Source organism: Wyeomyia smithii, chromosome 3 (genome assembly GCF_029784165.1).
Source record: "Wyeomyia smithii strain HCP4-BCI-WySm-NY-G18 chromosome 3, ASM2978416v1, whole genome shotgun sequence".
NCBI classification, from domain to species: domain Eukaryota; kingdom Metazoa; phylum Arthropoda; class Insecta; order Diptera; family Culicidae; genus Wyeomyia; species Wyeomyia smithii.
In genome coordinates, this window is record NC_073696.1 from 218,193,853 (window position 1) to 218,211,251 (window position 17,399).

At 43.7% G+C, this 17,399-nt stretch overlaps 4 protein-coding genes across 9 annotated transcripts in view; 2 read left to right on the forward strand and 2 right to left on the reverse strand.

Annotated features, from left to right (window-relative positions):
* Positions 1-1,168, forward strand: part of LOC129729060 (uncharacterized) — a 4,092-nt gene extending 2,924 nt beyond the window's left edge. Inside the window, exon 2 of the mRNA XM_055687541.1 lies at positions 1,029-1,168. Coding sequence (XP_055543516.1) covers positions 1,029-1,168 — 140 coding nt within the window. The remainder of the gene's footprint in view (positions 1-1,028) is intronic.
* Positions 1,169-3,200: 2,032 nt separating this feature from the next.
* On the reverse strand, positions 3,201-5,168 carry LOC129727590 (chromatin assembly factor 1 p55 subunit). 3 transcript variants are annotated; one of them, XM_055685563.1, is made up of 3 exons: positions 5,029-5,168; positions 4,743-4,880; positions 3,201-4,679 (listed from the first exon to the last, which is right to left on the reverse strand). In XM_055685563.1, exons 2-3 carry the CDS (start codon positions 4,762-4,764, stop codon positions 3,412-3,414), a joined length of 1,290 nt encoding a protein of 429 aa, XP_055541538.1. In that variant the 5' UTR covers positions 4,765-4,880; positions 5,029-5,168; the 3' UTR covers positions 3,201-3,411. The 3 variants fall into 3 exon arrangements, with proteins under 3 accessions (XP_055541538.1, XP_055541539.1, XP_055541540.1); XM_055685564.1 differs by having other exon boundaries at positions 4,743-4,877; positions 5,029-5,115; XM_055685565.1 differs by lacking the exon at positions 5,029-5,168 and adding an exon at positions 4,978-5,007.
* A 485-nt stretch (positions 5,169-5,653) lies between these two features.
* On the forward strand, positions 5,654-9,578 carry LOC129728023 (A-kinase anchor protein 17A). 4 transcript variants are annotated; one of them, XM_055686384.1, is made up of 6 exons: positions 5,655-5,851; positions 6,150-6,335; positions 6,384-6,862; positions 6,929-7,186; positions 7,490-7,697; positions 7,790-9,578. In XM_055686384.1, the coding sequence occupies exons 2-6, from the start codon at positions 6,285-6,287 to the stop codon at positions 9,461-9,463; spliced, it is 2,670 nt and encodes an 889-aa protein (XP_055542359.1). In that variant the 5' UTR covers positions 5,655-5,851; positions 6,150-6,284; the 3' UTR covers positions 9,464-9,578. The 4 variants fall into 4 exon arrangements, with proteins under 4 accessions (XP_055542357.1, XP_055542359.1, XP_055542360.1 ...); XM_055686385.1 differs by having other exon boundaries at positions 6,402-6,862; XM_055686382.1 differs by having other exon boundaries at positions 5,654-6,335.
* A 1,579-nt stretch (positions 9,579-11,157) lies between these two features.
* LOC129728025 (leucine-rich repeat-containing G-protein coupled receptor 4-like) lies at positions 11,158-13,161 on the reverse strand. The gene is made up of 2 exons (XM_055686386.1): positions 12,745-13,161; positions 11,158-12,644 (listed from the first exon to the last, which is right to left on the reverse strand). Exons 1-2 carry the CDS (start codon positions 12,747-12,749, stop codon positions 11,489-11,491), a joined length of 1,161 nt encoding a protein of 386 aa, XP_055542361.1. The 5' UTR covers positions 12,750-13,161; the 3' UTR covers positions 11,158-11,488.
* Positions 13,162-17,399: the final 4,238 nt, after the last annotated feature.

Consider the following 17,399-nt stretch of genomic DNA (forward strand, 5'->3'; position numbering starts at 1 on the left):
AAAAGTTTATCGTGTTTAGCACTTTTCAGCTCGAATTTAATCAAAAAGTCACAATCTTCGTCACCAAATGTAATAATTACACGAGACACGTGTTAACCAGTTTCTATGTGAATTTATTTGCTACACCAAAGTATATAAATTTATCAAGGTGGCAGCACACAGTTGTGCGTATGTATTATCGAACTACTACTACACTAAACATGCACTCTACAAAATACTAATTCTTCCCGTTGCCCTCTACGGCCATGAAGCATTGACGTTGAAAGAGGCCGATCGGCGAGCTCTTGGTGTTTTTGAGCGTAGAGTTTTTCGTTCAATCCTTGCCAGCAAACTAGAAAATGCTGTTTGGTGCAGACGCATGAACCAGTATACCAGGTATACAAATCGGCGGATATAGTTAAGCGGATAAAACACAGCAGGTAGCAGTGGGCTGGGCATGTAGCTAGAATGCCGGAAGAACGACCAGCGAAGACTATATTTAGCAAAAATCCCGATAGAGGCCGTCGACTTCGAGTTAGGCCCCGCACTCGTTGGATGTGTGCTGTCGACGAGGATGCCCGCGAAATAGGTGTTAGGGGAGATTGGAGGATAGCAGCCCAAGACCGAGTGACATGTCGACGTATTCTGAATTCGGTTTTGGATCGATAATCGGTCTGTCGCCGTAAAAAGTAAAGTAAGACATAAGCAAAAATACTTCCTTCTTCTTTTTCTCATGCAAAAACAAAACAAATCATGCAAAAACAGCAACACCGTCAACGCGAATAGTCATTTTTATTCTCGTCATTTTTGACCATCATGTGCGATAAAATTTACAAGCAGAGATGCCAGAACTATTTCGGGTAACTCTGCAAATTTTACGGATTTATCCGTATACTGTACATCCGTAGAAGTGAAACAAATCCATAAAAAATCTGCGTATGTTCTCGGCCTTTGTCTTGCAACAGCCGTACAAGGTTTAAAATGATCAGCTGTTGGCGCCGACGTTGGCTAGCATCCCCCCATCCACATAAACATCTCTCTGTATCCAGGCGTGGGAAGCTCTCACTGGTGTCCATCGAGAAAAAAAGTGAAAATCAACGCCATGTGCTATCAGGCCGATATTCTAGAGAAGGTTGTGGCCCCGGAACTTCGGGAGCTCTACCGGAAGGATCATGACGTCCTTCAATAGAATGGTCCATACGGCGAATATCGCACAAGGGTATCAGAAGAACTTGGCTGATTTTCTCGATAAGACTTTATGGCCTCCCAGCTCCGCAAACCTTAATCCCCTGGACATTTATCTATAATCGTACATGCTGGCCAAGCAGAGCAAACATGAAGTGAGCACTATGGACCAATTTAAAAAGCTTATTTCCAAGATCTAAGGCGAGATCTCGATAGACCAGGTGAGTGCCACGTACGTTTTTTTTTAAACGTCTTAAGCTCGCTATACAGCACAAAGAAGGTTCGTTCTTCATCTAATATGTCGTAAGGGTTCTCAATAAACACTAGGGTTGCCACCTGACATGGATCTCTTGCCCGGAGATTTTTAAAGTTGTGAGCAGGAAGGAAGAGAAATTTGTTGTTGCAAAAAAATATGGTTTCGAAATTGAAGTGATTTTTAAATAATTACCTTGGCAATAGCTATACCAGCCGATCGAGCTCGGTGATTTTCACAATGTTGTGAAATTTAGTACAAAGATAAACTGCCGCTCCAAGCATAACTGTCCGATATTTTGTGCAAACCTTATGGACGCTGGGACAGTTATGCTTGGAGCGGCAGTAAAGATTCGTCGTAAACTCGACAGCCTTAAGGCCCAAACACAATGGATACGTTTGTGTTGCGTTGACGTGAATTTGACTGAAAATGTATGGGTAGGGATACCATCTGGTCGAAGTTAGAAATCAGGACACCTTTTCTGGGCCCAAATTTGTCTAAGTTATTCTATTCTTCGAAGTATGAGCAAATATAACTCGTAATATTTGATTTACTCAGTTTTTTTACGCGGGGATACGTACCTCGCGGAGAAACGAGTTAATAAAAAAATTCCGCGTATGAAAACGCGTAATTTGAATATCCTTCGATTTAAAAATCCGCGTGAAAAAACCGTTAATCCGAAAATCCGTGTAGAAAAATACCTAGTAAAAAATCTGAGTGTATCTCTAAAACTTAACAAATGCCAGATGCTTAATTGTAACGGTCAACGCGTGAGAGATTCGTCTTATAAGGCAATCCACGGGTGACGTTTTTTTGCTTGTACGTTTGTTATTGTTGGTGTTTTTCAAGCTGTAAAATCAAAACACGGCCAAAACCGAAATCTTTTAATGTCGGCAATAATATCAAAAGTGATTTTATATTGTTGTATTTAGGATTGGCACTCGCGATACTAGAGCTACCGATCGGATAACATTTATTTTTCACGCTTCTGGATCCGGATTGCATCCAAGTTGAGACCGATCGAACATACATAAAGCTGTCATAAGTTGAAAACAGACTGAAATCAGCTGATCGCAACTGTCTCGTGGATTGCCTTATTACTCTAGCGAGATTCAACCAATGAAGAATTTCGATCGCAGTGAGCTTTGTGCCCAGGAATCGGAAACACTTATTGTGCAATTTTGAAAAATTCTGCTCATTGCCACACCAGAAAGTTAAATATCTCAAGAAAATCAGGACAAATGCTAAAATATAAAAAATAAATCAGGACGCCCAAATAGGACTTAAAAATCAGGACATGTCCTGCTAAATCAGGACGGATGGTATCCCTATGTATGGGCCAACTGTCAAATTGCCGCGAACACAGCCGCATCGTATCCATAGTATTCTGGTGTTGTCTTGAGGATGTCATTGATAAAAATAGAGAACACATCTAGTACATTCGTGTAAAAGAACCTAATAAAGATAACTGTAGAGCAACGTGTCAGAAGGATCTATCTACTTTCATCGATTTTCTTGATTGACTCTTCGTTTGTTTAATAGTTCAGCTAAAGTAACTATTCCCAACGTGGTTTATTTAAAACGCTAGATTAGATACTCCGCTATCAAATGGTGTAAAGGACATATCATGAAACGTGTTTAATAAGCCGTGGCGGTTGAAAATAACATCAAAAAATCGATCAAAGCAGATAGATCCTTTTGACATGTTGCTCTACAACTGAACCCTAACTATACTTCTATCTACACTTCTACGATCCGTCAAGATGAAAAAGTAGAAAAAGCATTTTGCTATCAAAAGGAAGTTTATTTCTAAAATCTGTGGATAACCATCACTACATATTATAGGTATATTCAAAAACATTAATAAGTTTAGTCGACTACATGTATCTTCAAGATTTCTTACGTGCTTACAATGGAATTTGTGAACGTTTAACATTTACGTTGATACTCATGGTGAAGCAGATAAAATACAAACGAAATGATTTATGATGTTTTCACGGAGCGCCGGCCTCAATTTCGCTGGCCGGCACATCGGGTTCTTCGTCGTTATAAATATTCTCCGCCATTTGCCAGACTTGCATAATATTGTCCTCTGAAACCGAACAAATGACCCACGGTTCATTTGGATTCCAAGAGAAGTCGGAAATCTTTGCGGTGTGTCCTCCATGAATAAACAGCAACTCCGGCGGTCCATCTTCGGTATCTTCAGCGCTTTGTTCTTCACCGATCTTCGACAAATCCCACACGTGGAGTCGTCTATCAGTTCCCGACGATGCCAAGATGGTTTCGTTATGTGGAGACCATTGGACCTGGAAGATCTCATCCTTGTGTGACTCGAACGAATGCAGCTTCAGTTTGAGGTTACGCAAATCCCAGAGTGCAACAGTTTTATCTGCAGATCCAGTAGCTAGGATGAATTCCGAATACGGGTTGAAACTAAGACAGTTCACCTCCGCTGTGTGCGCATCAACTGTATGTGATGGCTTGGAAGTGTTGTTACAGCGTGTGTCCCAAATCATTAGCTTTTGATCGTCAGCCACGGAACCAAAGAGGGATTCATGCAATAAATGCCAAGCGACATCCTCAACGACAGCTGTATGACCGGTAAAAATATTTTTGGCATCAATAATCCGGTGTTCTTTTGGAGTAGCATTGATGTCCCACAAGCATATAGTATGATCATCACTAGCGGATAACAAATAACCATTGAGATTTGGGTTCCATGATAAACCATAGCCCTCTTTTTGATGTCCACGGAGACGCAGATCTGGATGGCATTCACCGCTCGGTTCCGGTTTGCTAGGGTGTTTAGTATAATCAAAAACAAGTACATCACTCGATGGTGTTTTCGTAGCAATCACGCACGGATTCTGCGGCATATATCTGGCCCTATTAACCTCCCCTTCGTGATTAATCTTAATTTCAATTTCGATTTTACCAGAAACAGATCCGAATCCACCAAACTCTCCCTTCTCATTGTCGTAATGACTGGCATCAAATTGAGCGTCTTCATTGGGCAATTGCACGCTAGCAATAAGCAGGTGGTTTTGTTCATCGGAAGTATGCGTTCCCAGTATCAATCGATGCACAGAATAATCTTTTCCCTCTGGTTTGGTCACATCGGGTAACCATTGTGCGGTTAGTGACGGCCATTCCAGTGCATGCGTCATGACCAGATCATACAAAAAAGGTGTATTTTTCTTCCATATTTTGTACTCTTCATTTATGACGCGCTCCTCAACGGCATCATCAAAAGCCTCAGCTACGAAAAATAATGCAATTATTAATTCGATATTTGCGCAAAAAATAATACGAAGCAGAATACCTCCATCACCGCGATCGCCCATTGCTGGTATTAAATGTTCTAAACGATAGAAATTTAATCACTCGCTTTGTAATTTTACCTCACGTCCCAACCTGCACTTCACTAACCAAGCAATTGCAGACACGCCGCTAACAACTCCTGAAAGTTGAACGAAAAGATACAAATTATCCAAAAGAAAAGCTTTTGCTTTTTAAATATCTTTATGAAAACTATATTTTAACTGAAATGTACTAACTAATTGAATGAATAAATATATCTGAACTAATTTATAAGTAGAAAATATTACCACTATCTCTTGAGAGTGACCGCTTTTTCTTCTATTCCGGCGCTTTTTTCTCGACTATGATGTGCGAGCGAAAAACGAAATGCCAAGCTATAATCTGTCAAAGAGAGAGAACGCCAAAACGTTTTTCATTTGACGCATTGAGTGATATCGAACAGCTCTATAGAGGTTTTCTCTTGTCATTTTATTTTGTTGATGTTACACCCTTCGGGGCAAGACACTATTGATATATTGCGAAATATTTACAATATTCAATATTACGAAGTGTTTATCGTTGCATTTTTGGGGGCCCCTCTATTTATATCATAGCTCATTGACGTTATATTATCGTTGGAGGATTGTTGGAGGAACTGTTTCAATAATTTCAAAGGACGGTTTAGCAGGGCAGCTCTGCTAATTTCAGCATGCCATTTTATCCTACCCAACTAAAAGTTGTGTTATATAAAATTAAGTTTCATTACAGTTGAAATTAACAAGCTAAAATATCAGCAAAAACGACAGTTCCTAATATAATTATTCATTTTCAAGCGTGTAGAGCGAACTGAATTATTTTCGGTGTATAATCTGTTTGCCGCACCAGGTTGCGATCAACTATCCGTTAAATGACATTATCAGGCTCGCTTTTAACCAGTTGTCAAAAACTACTACGTGAAAGCCAAAAGTCAAAATCAAAATGAAAAAGTGATGTACAGCTTCGAATAGTAGTGGAAAACATAAAAAATACATGAAAACTATTATTAATTGAACAGATTTTTCCGAAAAATCAAACCTACGAGTGTTTGTTAACCGAAACATCTAGTGTATAAAGTGCAAACCGGAACATACGGTCGGGTTTGAGCAAATTTCAAAGGGGCATCGAGAACAGAAAAATTTGCGGGGCCGTCGCTACGCCCTCAATATATCTGCGTGTCGATAGTTATAGAAGCTGTGTGGAGGGACCGGGAGTGTTTTGCTTTTTACAGGATTACTTGGGGAAATTGTGTTGGAAAGCACTAATCTTTGATTTGCTTTATTCTTTTAATTTATTTTATTTGTTACTGGATTTTGAACTGCTACGAAAAATATGGTGTGAATTCATGTGAATGGACATATAAAAAAATTAAAACGACGATAAAATGATACAGACCATCGAAGATGTCAGCGATTGTGTGCCGCTGTATCTGCCGCATAGCCTGTATCTCAAACCTTCATCGAAGTTCAATGTATCGGTGGCACTACCAAATGCCATTACCGGTAAAACCATATCTAACTATGAGGTCATGGAAAAAATGCGCCAAATGATCCTGCCGGATAAATTTTCAATGCTAAAGGTAAGAAGTTGTAAAGATTTTCCAGTAAACTATCATAATCCTTGACAGATCCGTTCTTTATCACAGGTGTCCAAAAGCACCGTCGGTTTCATCCGCTTCGAGGGAGAACTTGAAGATCGCAGCAAACTGCGGCATGTACTGGGGCGACTGGATGGACGTCCTATTCGTCTAGCCGGGTTCAGTGAATCCGTGAAGCTGCGAGCCTCGGAGGCAAAAGATGATTTCCCAACGAGGCACGATTGGGATTCGTTTTTTCGTGATGCTCGAAATATGGACGAAATGAAAGCGGGCGAACGGCCAGATACGATACACTTGTCTAATCTACCGATTAAATGGTTTTGCCCTCGTCACCAAGAAAATGATGACGGCGCAAAGCCAAGTGAAAGTATCTTCAAGCGGATATTCGAAAAATTTGGCGACGTTCGCTGTGTTGATATTCCTATTTGTGATCCTTATCGGGCACAGATGAAGTCGCACATGTCTGGGATGCAAAAGTTCAGCTTCGATCAGGAGATGTACTTCGAAGGGTGAGTCGGCAATATCCAGACAAATTCGATTTATTCTATTTCATTATTATCTTTTGGTTCTGTCAGATATGTTCAGTTTAGCGAGTATGTTGGCTTCGTCAAGGCGATGGACGAATTCCGGGGTATGAAGTTAGTGCGAAAGGAGTCGGATAAAAATTTAGCTGTCACAATATCGGTGGAATTTGATCGCACCAAACACTTGAGTGATGCATCGATCAAGAAGCGGAAAGTGGTTCGCGATCGGTTAATTGCAACTGATCATGAAAAAGAGGAACAGGAAAAGAAGCGTGTCGCAGAAGAGGAGGCAAAAAAAGAGCGCGAGAGGTTTGCGTTTTCTGAGATCTATTATCCTTTCAAGGCTTTTGTTTTAATATGGAATTTTCTGGGGCAATATGTAACAAGTACCATAGAACATCCTGCTTCTCGTTGGCTTTGATTCTAAAGACAACTGGAATGCTCGATTATCTATCCTTTTTTCTACAGCGGTATCTAATGTAGCCATTTTTTCGACAAGTATTTGCAAGTTAGTAATTTAACGCAGCTGCAAAACTACGATGACCACGGGAAAATTGCGCATTCCTGGGTCACCGATCAATTCTGTATGTCTCTTACTTGTGTATTCCACAGAAAGCGTCAGGAGGAGCTGCTCAAAGCGGAAGAGCTAAAGCGAATGCAACGCGAACAACGCCGCAAGGAGAAACATTTGCAGAAGCTGCGCCAGCGTGAGTCAGATGAAATTAGCCTTAAAATCCTGCAGGAGGAGAGAAAACTGATGGAGACTCAACGAAAGCTAGAAAGTATTCGATTATTGGATGCACTGTTTGAAAGAATTAAGGTAAAAAACTTAAAAAATGGCATTGTTTCAAAAATATAGACGTGCTGCATTTTTTGTGTAAAACTATTTATTTTTGATAATTTTTTTTACAGACCAAGCAAGCTTTATTATCAAGCAAAGTCAGCAATGCTCTGAAAAAGGAAACCGCTAACAAATCAGTTTTCAACAAAAAGGCGGACAAACTGAAAGCCACCCAAGAAAAAGAGATGGAGAAAATGCGCGTCCGCGTGAAGAGTGTAAAAGATGGAAATTTATTGAAAAACTTTCTAGGAACATCTGGTCGGACCTCTGCCAACCGATCTCGATCACCCAGCATAAACAGTATAAGCTCCGATGATAGTATTCTCAACGACTATCCCGTAGATCCGAAGAAGAAAAAGAAGAAGAAGAAATCCAGTTCCGATCTTAGTTCCACCACCAACTCGGATATTTCAGAAAACGAAGGCGTTGAAGAGCCTCAAGAGGGGACCAGCGCAGTGGTTCCTTATCCCGCAGCACCAGTGGCGATGCCCCCGGCGCCCTATCCTGGAATGTATCCTGGATTCGATTGGGCTGCTTTAGGGTATCCATACGCTTACGATCCGTTTTATGCACAGCGGGCTGGATACTATGCTAGTGCCATGGCATATCGCGGGTTTCGTGGAGCTCCGCGTGGTCCCAGATATCCAAGAAGCCGAGGTAGAGGCGCTTATCGTGGGCGCGGATACGAAAATTACCGTGATAGAGACGATTATGGTGATTACGAATACCACGAACGAGATCGCGAACGAGACAGAGATCGCTCAAGAACGCGTTCCTATTCGCGGTCAAGATCCAGATCACGTTCCAGGTCACATCGCAGGCGGTCTCGTAGCAGAAGTCGTAGTCGTTCGAGAGGTCGTAGTCGGTCTCGTCGTTCAAGGACACGATCGCGTTCATCTCGATCTAGTTCTAGATCTAGATCGAAACGTCGATCTAGAACAAGATCTGATCGCTCACGATCGAAGTCGCGTCGATCGGAATCTAAATCAAAAAAGTTGGTACAGGTATCAAAGCCAACGTCGAAGCACCTTGCTTCTACAATAAGAAATTCACGATCAAGAACAAAGTCCCGATCGAGAACACGGTCCAGATCACGTTATCGCCACCGATCGAAGCATCGTCACCGATCTTACACACGACGAACAAACTCGAAAGAACCAGAAGATGAAACCGTTCCGGAATCATTTCGGAAGCATCGAATTGTACTGCAAACCGACAAGCTAGTTAAATCAGCTAAGGAAATCGAGGAAGAAGTGCGTGAACAGCTGCGCAAGCAACAAGAAGAAGAAGATCGAAATTTGAAGGAAATGGAAAGAAGCAATCACAAAAATGAAAATATTGATGCGGAAACAGAGCAAACCAACAACCACGAACTGCGCAAGCAATCGAAGTCACGATCGCCATCTCATTCTCGCAATCATCCGTACCGCAGGCGCTCCCGTTCTGCTAGTAGAAGTCGTTCCAATTCGCCAGTTAAGAGGAAACATCGTAAAGCATCCTCCAGGTCTAAATCCACCTCGACTGAGAAGAGTTCCGGTGACAAGCACCGACGAGCATCTCCGCACGTGAACTCATCAAGAAAATCGCGAAAAGATCAAAACCATTATCGTGATGAGTCAAAGCGATCCAGAACCAGTCGTTCGCACTCCGAGCGGTCGGAGCGAAAACGCAGATCTAACTCAACAGACAGTGAAAAATTAGCCGCTTCCAGGCACAGAGATAAAGCTGGAGTGTATGCCAGCTAAACGAATTCTGAAAGTTTTTTTTAATATTATTCATTTGCATCATTTCTTCTTGTTTCAATATTAGTTTGAACAGATACATGTTTTCAAAACTCATTAAATTTGAAGAAACTGTAAATTGTGTTTTATAGCGTTAATAAATAATATGGCATACAGTATGGCCTTGGCTCCAAGCCATTTAAAATGAAGTAAACCTAGCGATTGTTGGGGAAACCAAACTATAGCAAGATCAGTATTACCAAATTATTTCATACTTCCACTGAGGTGAGTATTATAACGGATTTCAGCTTTATCTAGTTTGATTAAATGTCGCTGAAAGAAAATAAATTCCATTTCGAAGTTGTTCGAAGCATGTAGGGTGTGGGACTACTTCGGCAGGGGTTTTCTTCGCCATATATTTCTCATTAAAATGAAGCAAAAATTATGACGAAAAAAAACCCTGACGAACTAGTCCCACACCCTACCAATATGTAGAATTCTGTCGTCTTAAAGGTTATTAGTACTAAAAATACCTTTTCTGTAGATATGGGAGATGCAAGTAGATAATCATGCCACTGTTTTCTGGTTTACTACGCAAGAAATGTAGCACGTTCGTGACAAAATATTTTTTGCTCGAACAGTGCTTCTTCATTTATCGTGAAATATATTTGTGGGTCTAATATTAATTTGATTTGAAGCTCGAATGAAGGCATGTTGAATAGTTTTGCGGAAAGCGATTCTTGTGTCAGCAACAAGTAACCTATCTACATGCATCGTCAAAAAACTTCATAAAGCATGCATAAATGACGTAGCTTTTTTAAAGTTTTTTAGAAGATCCCCTCCTCTGGATAATTACGCAGCTTTTTACCAATGACAATTTTTTCGCAAATTTCATTATCAAAAACATACATTGTATCATAAACAAGACAAAAAAGTATTAAAAAGGACCTTAAACAGACAAAACAGTGATAAAAAAAATTTTTTTTCTTAATTTCATATTTGCTGCACTCCCTCCCCCCCTCTCTCCTCGAAAGCTACGTCACTTATACTGCCGTTCCAAGCATAATTGTCCCAGCGTGCATAGGGGTTTGTGTATAACGGCAGTAGGGTGTGGGACTACTTCAGCAGGGGTTTTGTTCGCCATATATTTCTCATTGAAATGAAGCAAAAATTATGACGAAGAAAACCCCTGACGAACTAGGACTAAGACGTGAAACAAAAAAGACTTGCAGGACATTGGGAACCACTGCCCTAATTTAGCACAGTAATATGCGTATGAACTGAACACTTATTTTCTGACTCCATACAGTAACTGAATTCACATCTTTGTTACCTTTTAAAAAATCTTGTATGAAGCAGACTAATTAATGAGAAAGACCATTTTCAAGTTCGTTCCTGAAACCAGCTTAACGAATCCTACATCAATTATGCGGTCCTTCTTTCACTCAGCAGCTGCCACTAGTTTTGTATTCTGTTATATCCTGCGATATGCACTAATCATTTATTCTAAGTATAGCATGAGCAAGTACACAATGCATTTATGAATCATTTCTTATCTCCCCAACATATTACAAACACCCCCAAGATTTTTTCACAATTGATACGCCCCTAAAACTCGAACTTTCTATTCCACCCACCTAAGTCAAAACTTGTGCACGGCCACGATATGGAACGCTTACTAATCGGAATTACAGATTAGTTTTTTAAAACAAAAATGGTTACAATATATCTTTACCTTTATTGGTATAGCGTTCATCTTCAAACTTTAATATAAAATACAAAACATCTTTCTATTTTCGAGCGAATGGCAAACGTATGTTTTGGAACGCCAACAAAGTTAAATGGGCGGCGTCGATCAACGTTTCTATAGGAAGAGTTCAATAATATGGTTGATCTTTGCTCCTCCATTTGTTACCTGAGTAGATTCTATCCAACGGACTGAACACTGCTCCTTACCAATACTAAATAAAATGCATGTTTTTAGCACTTTTTTTTAAGATTCGCCAGTACAAGAATACTTGTACTGTAGTTTGGAATAAACGAAAAGAATTATCTTGCGTTCTGACGCTTGCGATACAAGACGAATCCTGCAGCAGCGACTATTATAGCTAGAGTAATCGCAAACGCCACCGTACTCCACAGCCAGATATCATCAACCTTCTGGGCAACACTAGTCGCATTGTCGTCGATCTCGTTATCTATAGGAATTATGTCAGTCGGTCTATCGGTACCGTGGGTGTATATTGGAATCGAGGGTGTTGGATAACTCGGAATTGGCTTAGGTGGGATAACCATATGGTCTGCGCAACACATACCATCAACTTCTTGCTGATGAGACTGGCAGCCGCTATACAATTCCGCAGGTGTTTCAATATTCCTTTCATGTAAAAATTTCAGCATAGTTCGCAACGTATCACATCGGAAATTATTCCCGTTGAGGTAGACAGTCGTAAGGGAATTCAGATCTGGCAGCAAACCGTAATCCAGTTCAGCCATGTTATTGTCGTTCAGTTTGAGTACCTTTAATGCTTTCAATTGCGACAGACTATCAACACGCAGGTCAGATGGTATCAGAGAATTTCTGGATAAATCCAGTACCTGCAAATTCGGCAGCTTAAAATCGTTATTTTCTAGATAAAAAGCTCCCACATCGGACAGGTACAGTTCTCGGAGTTGTTTAAAAATTGCAAAAGTAGACAAATCTATCGTCGATTCTTCTGCCAATGCCTCGTTGCTACTTAAGTTCAAAACCTCCAAATTCTTGCAACTAGAAATACCCCTTAAGTCTTTCAAACGGTTTGCACTGAGATCCAGCTCTCGTATAAGCGAATTTGATCTATCCTGATAAATTTTCACTTCCGTAATGTAGTTGCCTCGAGCGTACAGAGCTTCCATATTGTATATTATTGTTATCGAACGAAGCATACATCCTTCAACCTTTAAAACCTTAAGTTTATCAGCAAATGTTTGCAGAAATTCATCAGGGAGGTGCATCAAAGAGGAGTTTTCAAACGTCACGCGAGGCGGTAGCGCCGATCCTGATGGCGCTTCAAATGAGATATCCCTCGTAGTTGTTGAATAACGCACATTTCGAAAAACGCAGTGTTCCTCTCCAGTAGATGCATCGTTCTCGAGAAAACATCTGTAAACCTCGGCCACAACGGTTGATACCAGGGCTATCAGAAACAGGAAGCGGAATACGCCTCTAAAATTAAAATAGATATTTATCACGTTATATTTTCGCACTCGCAATGTTTGAATTAAAATTTAATAAGCATGCTATATGTATGACAGTGAAAACTTACATCATTATTTTTTTGAGGTGTTAACAGTCCAAAATTTAAGTATTATAGGTGTCACCTCAGGAACCGCCTTTCACAAACGAAACTAGAAACGGCAAAAATTCTTTGCTTATCGTGCAACCCGTCTAACACCAATATGAGTCATAACAACATAATTAATGTGTATATGTAGAATGTTTAGGAATTCCCGATTTTAATTGAGTAGCACATGACCAAAGATGCCAGTATTATTTCTCGGACCAACCGCTACAACCAGGGAAATGTATCCAGCTTTTTACGCGCCATAATGGCGGACGGTATAAGGCAATCCACGCAGTGATACCAAATGTGCAGATTTGTCTGCAAAACGCAGATTTTTGGAGTCCGTGTGCAGATATTTATTGATTTGCAGATATTTGCAGTTTTTCCACGTTGCTGCAGATTTTTGTCAGAATCTCCTCATATTTGCGCAGATTTTCTTGAAATGTGTGCAGATTTTTACAGACTTTCCTGCGCGAGCGAAATTTTTTCGGATCGCGGATAGATTTTTTTCAGATTTCGAGCACATTTTTCTGGTTATTCGAGCAGTTGCAGACATTTTTCAAAAACATCTGGCATCTCTGAATCCACGAGACAGTTGCGATCAGCTGATTTCAGTCTGTTTTCAACTTATGAGACCTTTATGTATGTTCGATCGGTCGCAACTTGGATGCAATCCGGATCCAGAAGCGTGAAAAACAAATGTTATCCGATTGGTAGCTCTAGTACCGCGAGTGCCAATCCTGAATACAACAATAAAAAATCACTTCTGATATTATTGCCGACATTGAAAGATTTCGGTTTTGGTTTTGCAGCTTTAAAAACAGCAACAACAACAAACGTACAAGCAAACAAACTTCACCCGTGGATTGCCTTATAATGAAAAATTCGTAATATGTTACCTACCCTTTTGACAACTCTTTTTTTTTTTTTTTTTTTAAGGTGGCGGGGAAATCTGCAAACAGACACCTGAGAAGAGAACTCAGGGTGTGGGGATGAGACTAGAGAAGAGATGCTGGGGTAGTTACACTCGCCCAGACACCTACTGATCCCTGTCCCGACCCACTAAAACCCCTCCAGTCTCCAGCCCTGGTCTTCCCGGAACGACGGTTAAGTATTACGTCGGGGAGTGGCTTTTGTGCGTGATGCACCCTCTTTACTCTTATAACCTCCTAGCTAACTACCTGGAGACTGGTAATTAGCTACCACTGGCGTGTTGGTGGTTGACCCGCCACACACGTTGCAGCTCCAGAACAATCTGAGAGGCGGCCGCACAGACCGCGTTTCAGATGTCCGGGTCGTCGCACATCCTCCGGACTAGATTGTCCGGAGTAGTGCCAGGCCCGCTCACAGCCATCATGTTGCTCCTCGCTCTTGCGAAACGGGGGCATACGAAGAAGACATGCTCAGCAGTCTCCTCCTCCTCCACGCACTCGGGACACATGGGGGACACCGCGTGTCCGAACCTGTGCAGATATTGCCTGAAACAACCATGGCCTGACAGGATTTGTGTCAGGTGGAAGTTCACTTCTCCGGTATGAGTCGGTGCGTCCATCTGCCCTTTGTGGAGTTGGACCATTCCCGCTGCCAGCGGAGCATCGAGAATGACCTTCTGGTACCTCGTATGCCCCTTGTGTCACGTTGGTCGAAACACTCTCTGTCCTCCTTGATGGCGATGCTGATAGGCATCATGCCGGACAAGACACAGATTGCATCGTATGACACCGTACGATACGCACTCGCAACTCTCAGGCACATGAGCCTGTAGGTACTTTCCAGTTTACCACGGTAACTGTTAGTACCTAGCGCTCTGGACCACACTGGCCCACCATACCTAAGTATGGACGAAACCACGCTGGCAAGAAGTCTTCGCTTGCTGCCATAAACCGCTGAGCTATTGGACATCATACGAGATAGTGCTGCAATAGCCGATGAGGCCCTCTTACAGGCATAGTCGACGTGACTCCCGAACGTGAGCTTGTCGTCCACCATAACCCCCAAGAGCTTCAGGGATCGCTTCGAGGTGATGGTGCAGTCTCCGACTCTGACCACCGCCTGTTGCTCCGATTTACGGTTGTTCACAACCGTGACCTCCGTCTTATGATGCGCGAGCTCCAGTTTCCTGGAGCGCATCCAGTCCTCGACCTTGCGTATACAGTGCGCGGCCGTCAACTCGACCTCCTCGATAGACTCGCCGTAAACCTCCAGCGTTATGTCGTCTGCAAAGCCGACGATCACAACCCCTACAGGGAACTTGAGTTTCAACACTCCGTCATACATGACATTCCACAACACCGGGCCCAGGATAGAACCTTGCGGAACTTCTGCGGTAATTGGGACGCACTTCTGACCCTCCTCCGTGTCGTAAACAAGTACTCGATTCTGGAAATAATTTTCCAGAATCTTGTACAGCGACACCGGTACATGGATGCTCCTGAGCGCGAGCGCTATGGAGTCCCAACTGGCACTATTGAACGCATTCTTCACGTCGAGCGTGACGATTGCGCAGTAGCGTATTCCCCTTCTCTTGCGCTGGATTGCTACCTCCGCCGTCTTGATGACGGAAGAGATTGCGTCCAGCGTGGACCTGCCCTTCCGGAAGCCGAACTGGTTACTTGCCAGACCGTGTACACCCTCCGTGTACCTCACCAGTCTGTTGAGGATGATCCTCTCAAGCACCTTGCCCGCGGTGTCCAGTAGGCAGATAGGCCTATATGCCGATGGGTCCCCTGGCGGTTTCCCAGCCTTCGGCAATAAGACCAGTCTCTGCCGCTTCCACCTGTCCGGAAAGAGACAGTCATCCAGGCACCTCTGCATGACTGCCCTGAACAGCCCGGGGGCCGTTTTTATCGCCAGCCTGATCGCCAGGTTAGGGATACCATCCGGTCCCGGTGCCTTGCTCACCTTTAGGGATTTGGCGATCACGATGAGTTCCTCATTCGTAACCCTTGCCTCCTCCCCTGCCTCGACACGGCTGTCGTCGCTCACGGATTGGATGCTCGGCAGGTTGGCCGACCATCTCTGGTCTATGTCTGAGATACTGGAACGTCGGACGTGAGGCGTGGAAAGAGTCCCTCGATGATACGCTCCAGCATCGCTGGTGATCGCTCTGCAGGCACCAGCGCGCCTTTAGTCTTGGCCATTACGATCCTGTAGGCGTCACCCCACGGATTTGTATTGGCACTCGCACATAGCCTATCGAAGCAGGCCCTCTTGCTGGCCTTTATCGCACTCTTTAGCATCGATCTTGCCGAACTGAATGCTGCGCGGCGCTCTGTCCTCTCTTCTTCGTTTCGCGCACGCTGCATCCTCCGTCTTGCACGGAGGCACGCACTGCGAAGGTCGGCTATCGCGTCCGTCCACCAGTAAACCGGTGGCTTTCCATTCCTAGGTTGGCGAGTCCTAGGCATGGTGGCGTCGCACGCCCGCGATAGCATAGCAACTAGTTGGTCAGCAGTCGGGCGGATCCAACTGCCCCCCTCGCGCTCCCTTCTCATTGCCTCTTCGAATACCTCGGCATCAAAGTGCGATGTCTTCCACCCGCGAACGGTCGGAGTGTTGGCTCTACCCGTCGCTTGCCGCCTCTCGTTGTTGTCTACACTATAACAGACCGCCTGGTGGTCGCTATTAGTGTAGCCATCGTCTACCCTCCAGTTCTTGATCAGTCCTGGGCTGGAGAACGTCACGTCGATGATCGACTCCGCACCATTTCTGCTAAATGTACTTTTTTTCCCAACGTTGGCCAGATCTAGGTTGAGCTTTGCAAAAGCCCCCAACAGGATCTGGCCCCTCTGGTTCGTGAAGCGACTTTCCCACTCAACAGCCCAAGCGTTGAAGTCGCCCGCCACCACCAACGGCGTTAGGCCCGTTAGCTCCATGGATAGGAGGTCGACCATCTGGGTGAACCTTTCGGTAGACCAACGTGGCGGAGCATAGCAACTGCAGTAGAACACTCCGTTTACCTTAGCAACTACGTACCCTTCTTCTGAGGTTGAGACAACCTCCTGAACCGGGAACTTGCTCGTCGTACATATGGCCGCCAAACTGGACTTATCCGCAACCCAGTTACCGTTTCCGGGAGGGATGCGGTAGGGATCCGATATGACGGCGATGTCCGACAACGACTCAGTGGCTGCTTGGTGTAGCAGCTGCTGAGCCGCGAAGCAATGGTTCAGGTTCAGTTGCGTCACCCTTACGCCCGTGGTTTCGCAGCCGGCTTACCGGCTGGGCACCTGGGGCCTCCCATTAAGTGTTTGGCGTCCCGTTTCCCGGAACATACCATGCACTTGGGAGACTCCACACAGTCCTTTGCTTTATGGCCTGCACCTCCACATCGCCTGCACAGCTGGCTCCTATCGGGCCCCTTGCAGGTCCAGGACTTATGTCCGCCCTCAAAGCACCGGAAGCAAATGTCTGGTTGCTGTAGTATGCCCACAGGACATACAGACCAGCCGACCTTCAACTTGCCCTCTTTCAGGGCCAGGTTAGCGTCCGCCGACGGTAGTCGGAAGGTAGCTATCTGGGTCCCCGCCGGACCTTTGCGGAGGCGGATTGACTCCTTAGCCACCTCCACCCCGCACTTCGCTTTTAGGGCTTGTGCAATGTCGCACCCCTCAGTGATTTCGTCCAGGTTTTTAAGC

Excerpts from the sequence above, each read along its gene's own strand:
- LOC129727590 (XM_055685563.1), bottom strand. The coding sequence starts at position 4,764 with ATGGGCGATCGCGGTGATGGAG. Across the intron at positions 4,680-4,742 it reads GGGCGATCGCGGTGATGGAG|CTGAGGCTTTTGATGATGCC; the intron begins GTATTCTGCTTC and ends TATTTTTCGTAG.
- LOC129728023 (XM_055686382.1), top strand. The coding sequence starts at position 6,141 with ATGATACAGACCATCGAAGATGTCAGCGATTGTGTGCCGCTGTATCTG. Across the intron at positions 6,863-6,928 it reads CAGGAGATGTACTTCGAAGG|ATATGTTCAGTTTAGCGAGT; the intron begins GTGAGTCGGCAA and ends TGGTTCTGTCAG. Across the intron at positions 7,187-7,489 it reads GCAAAAAAAGAGCGCGAGAG|AAAGCGTCAGGAGGAGCTGC; the intron begins GTTTGCGTTTTC and ends TGTATTCCACAG.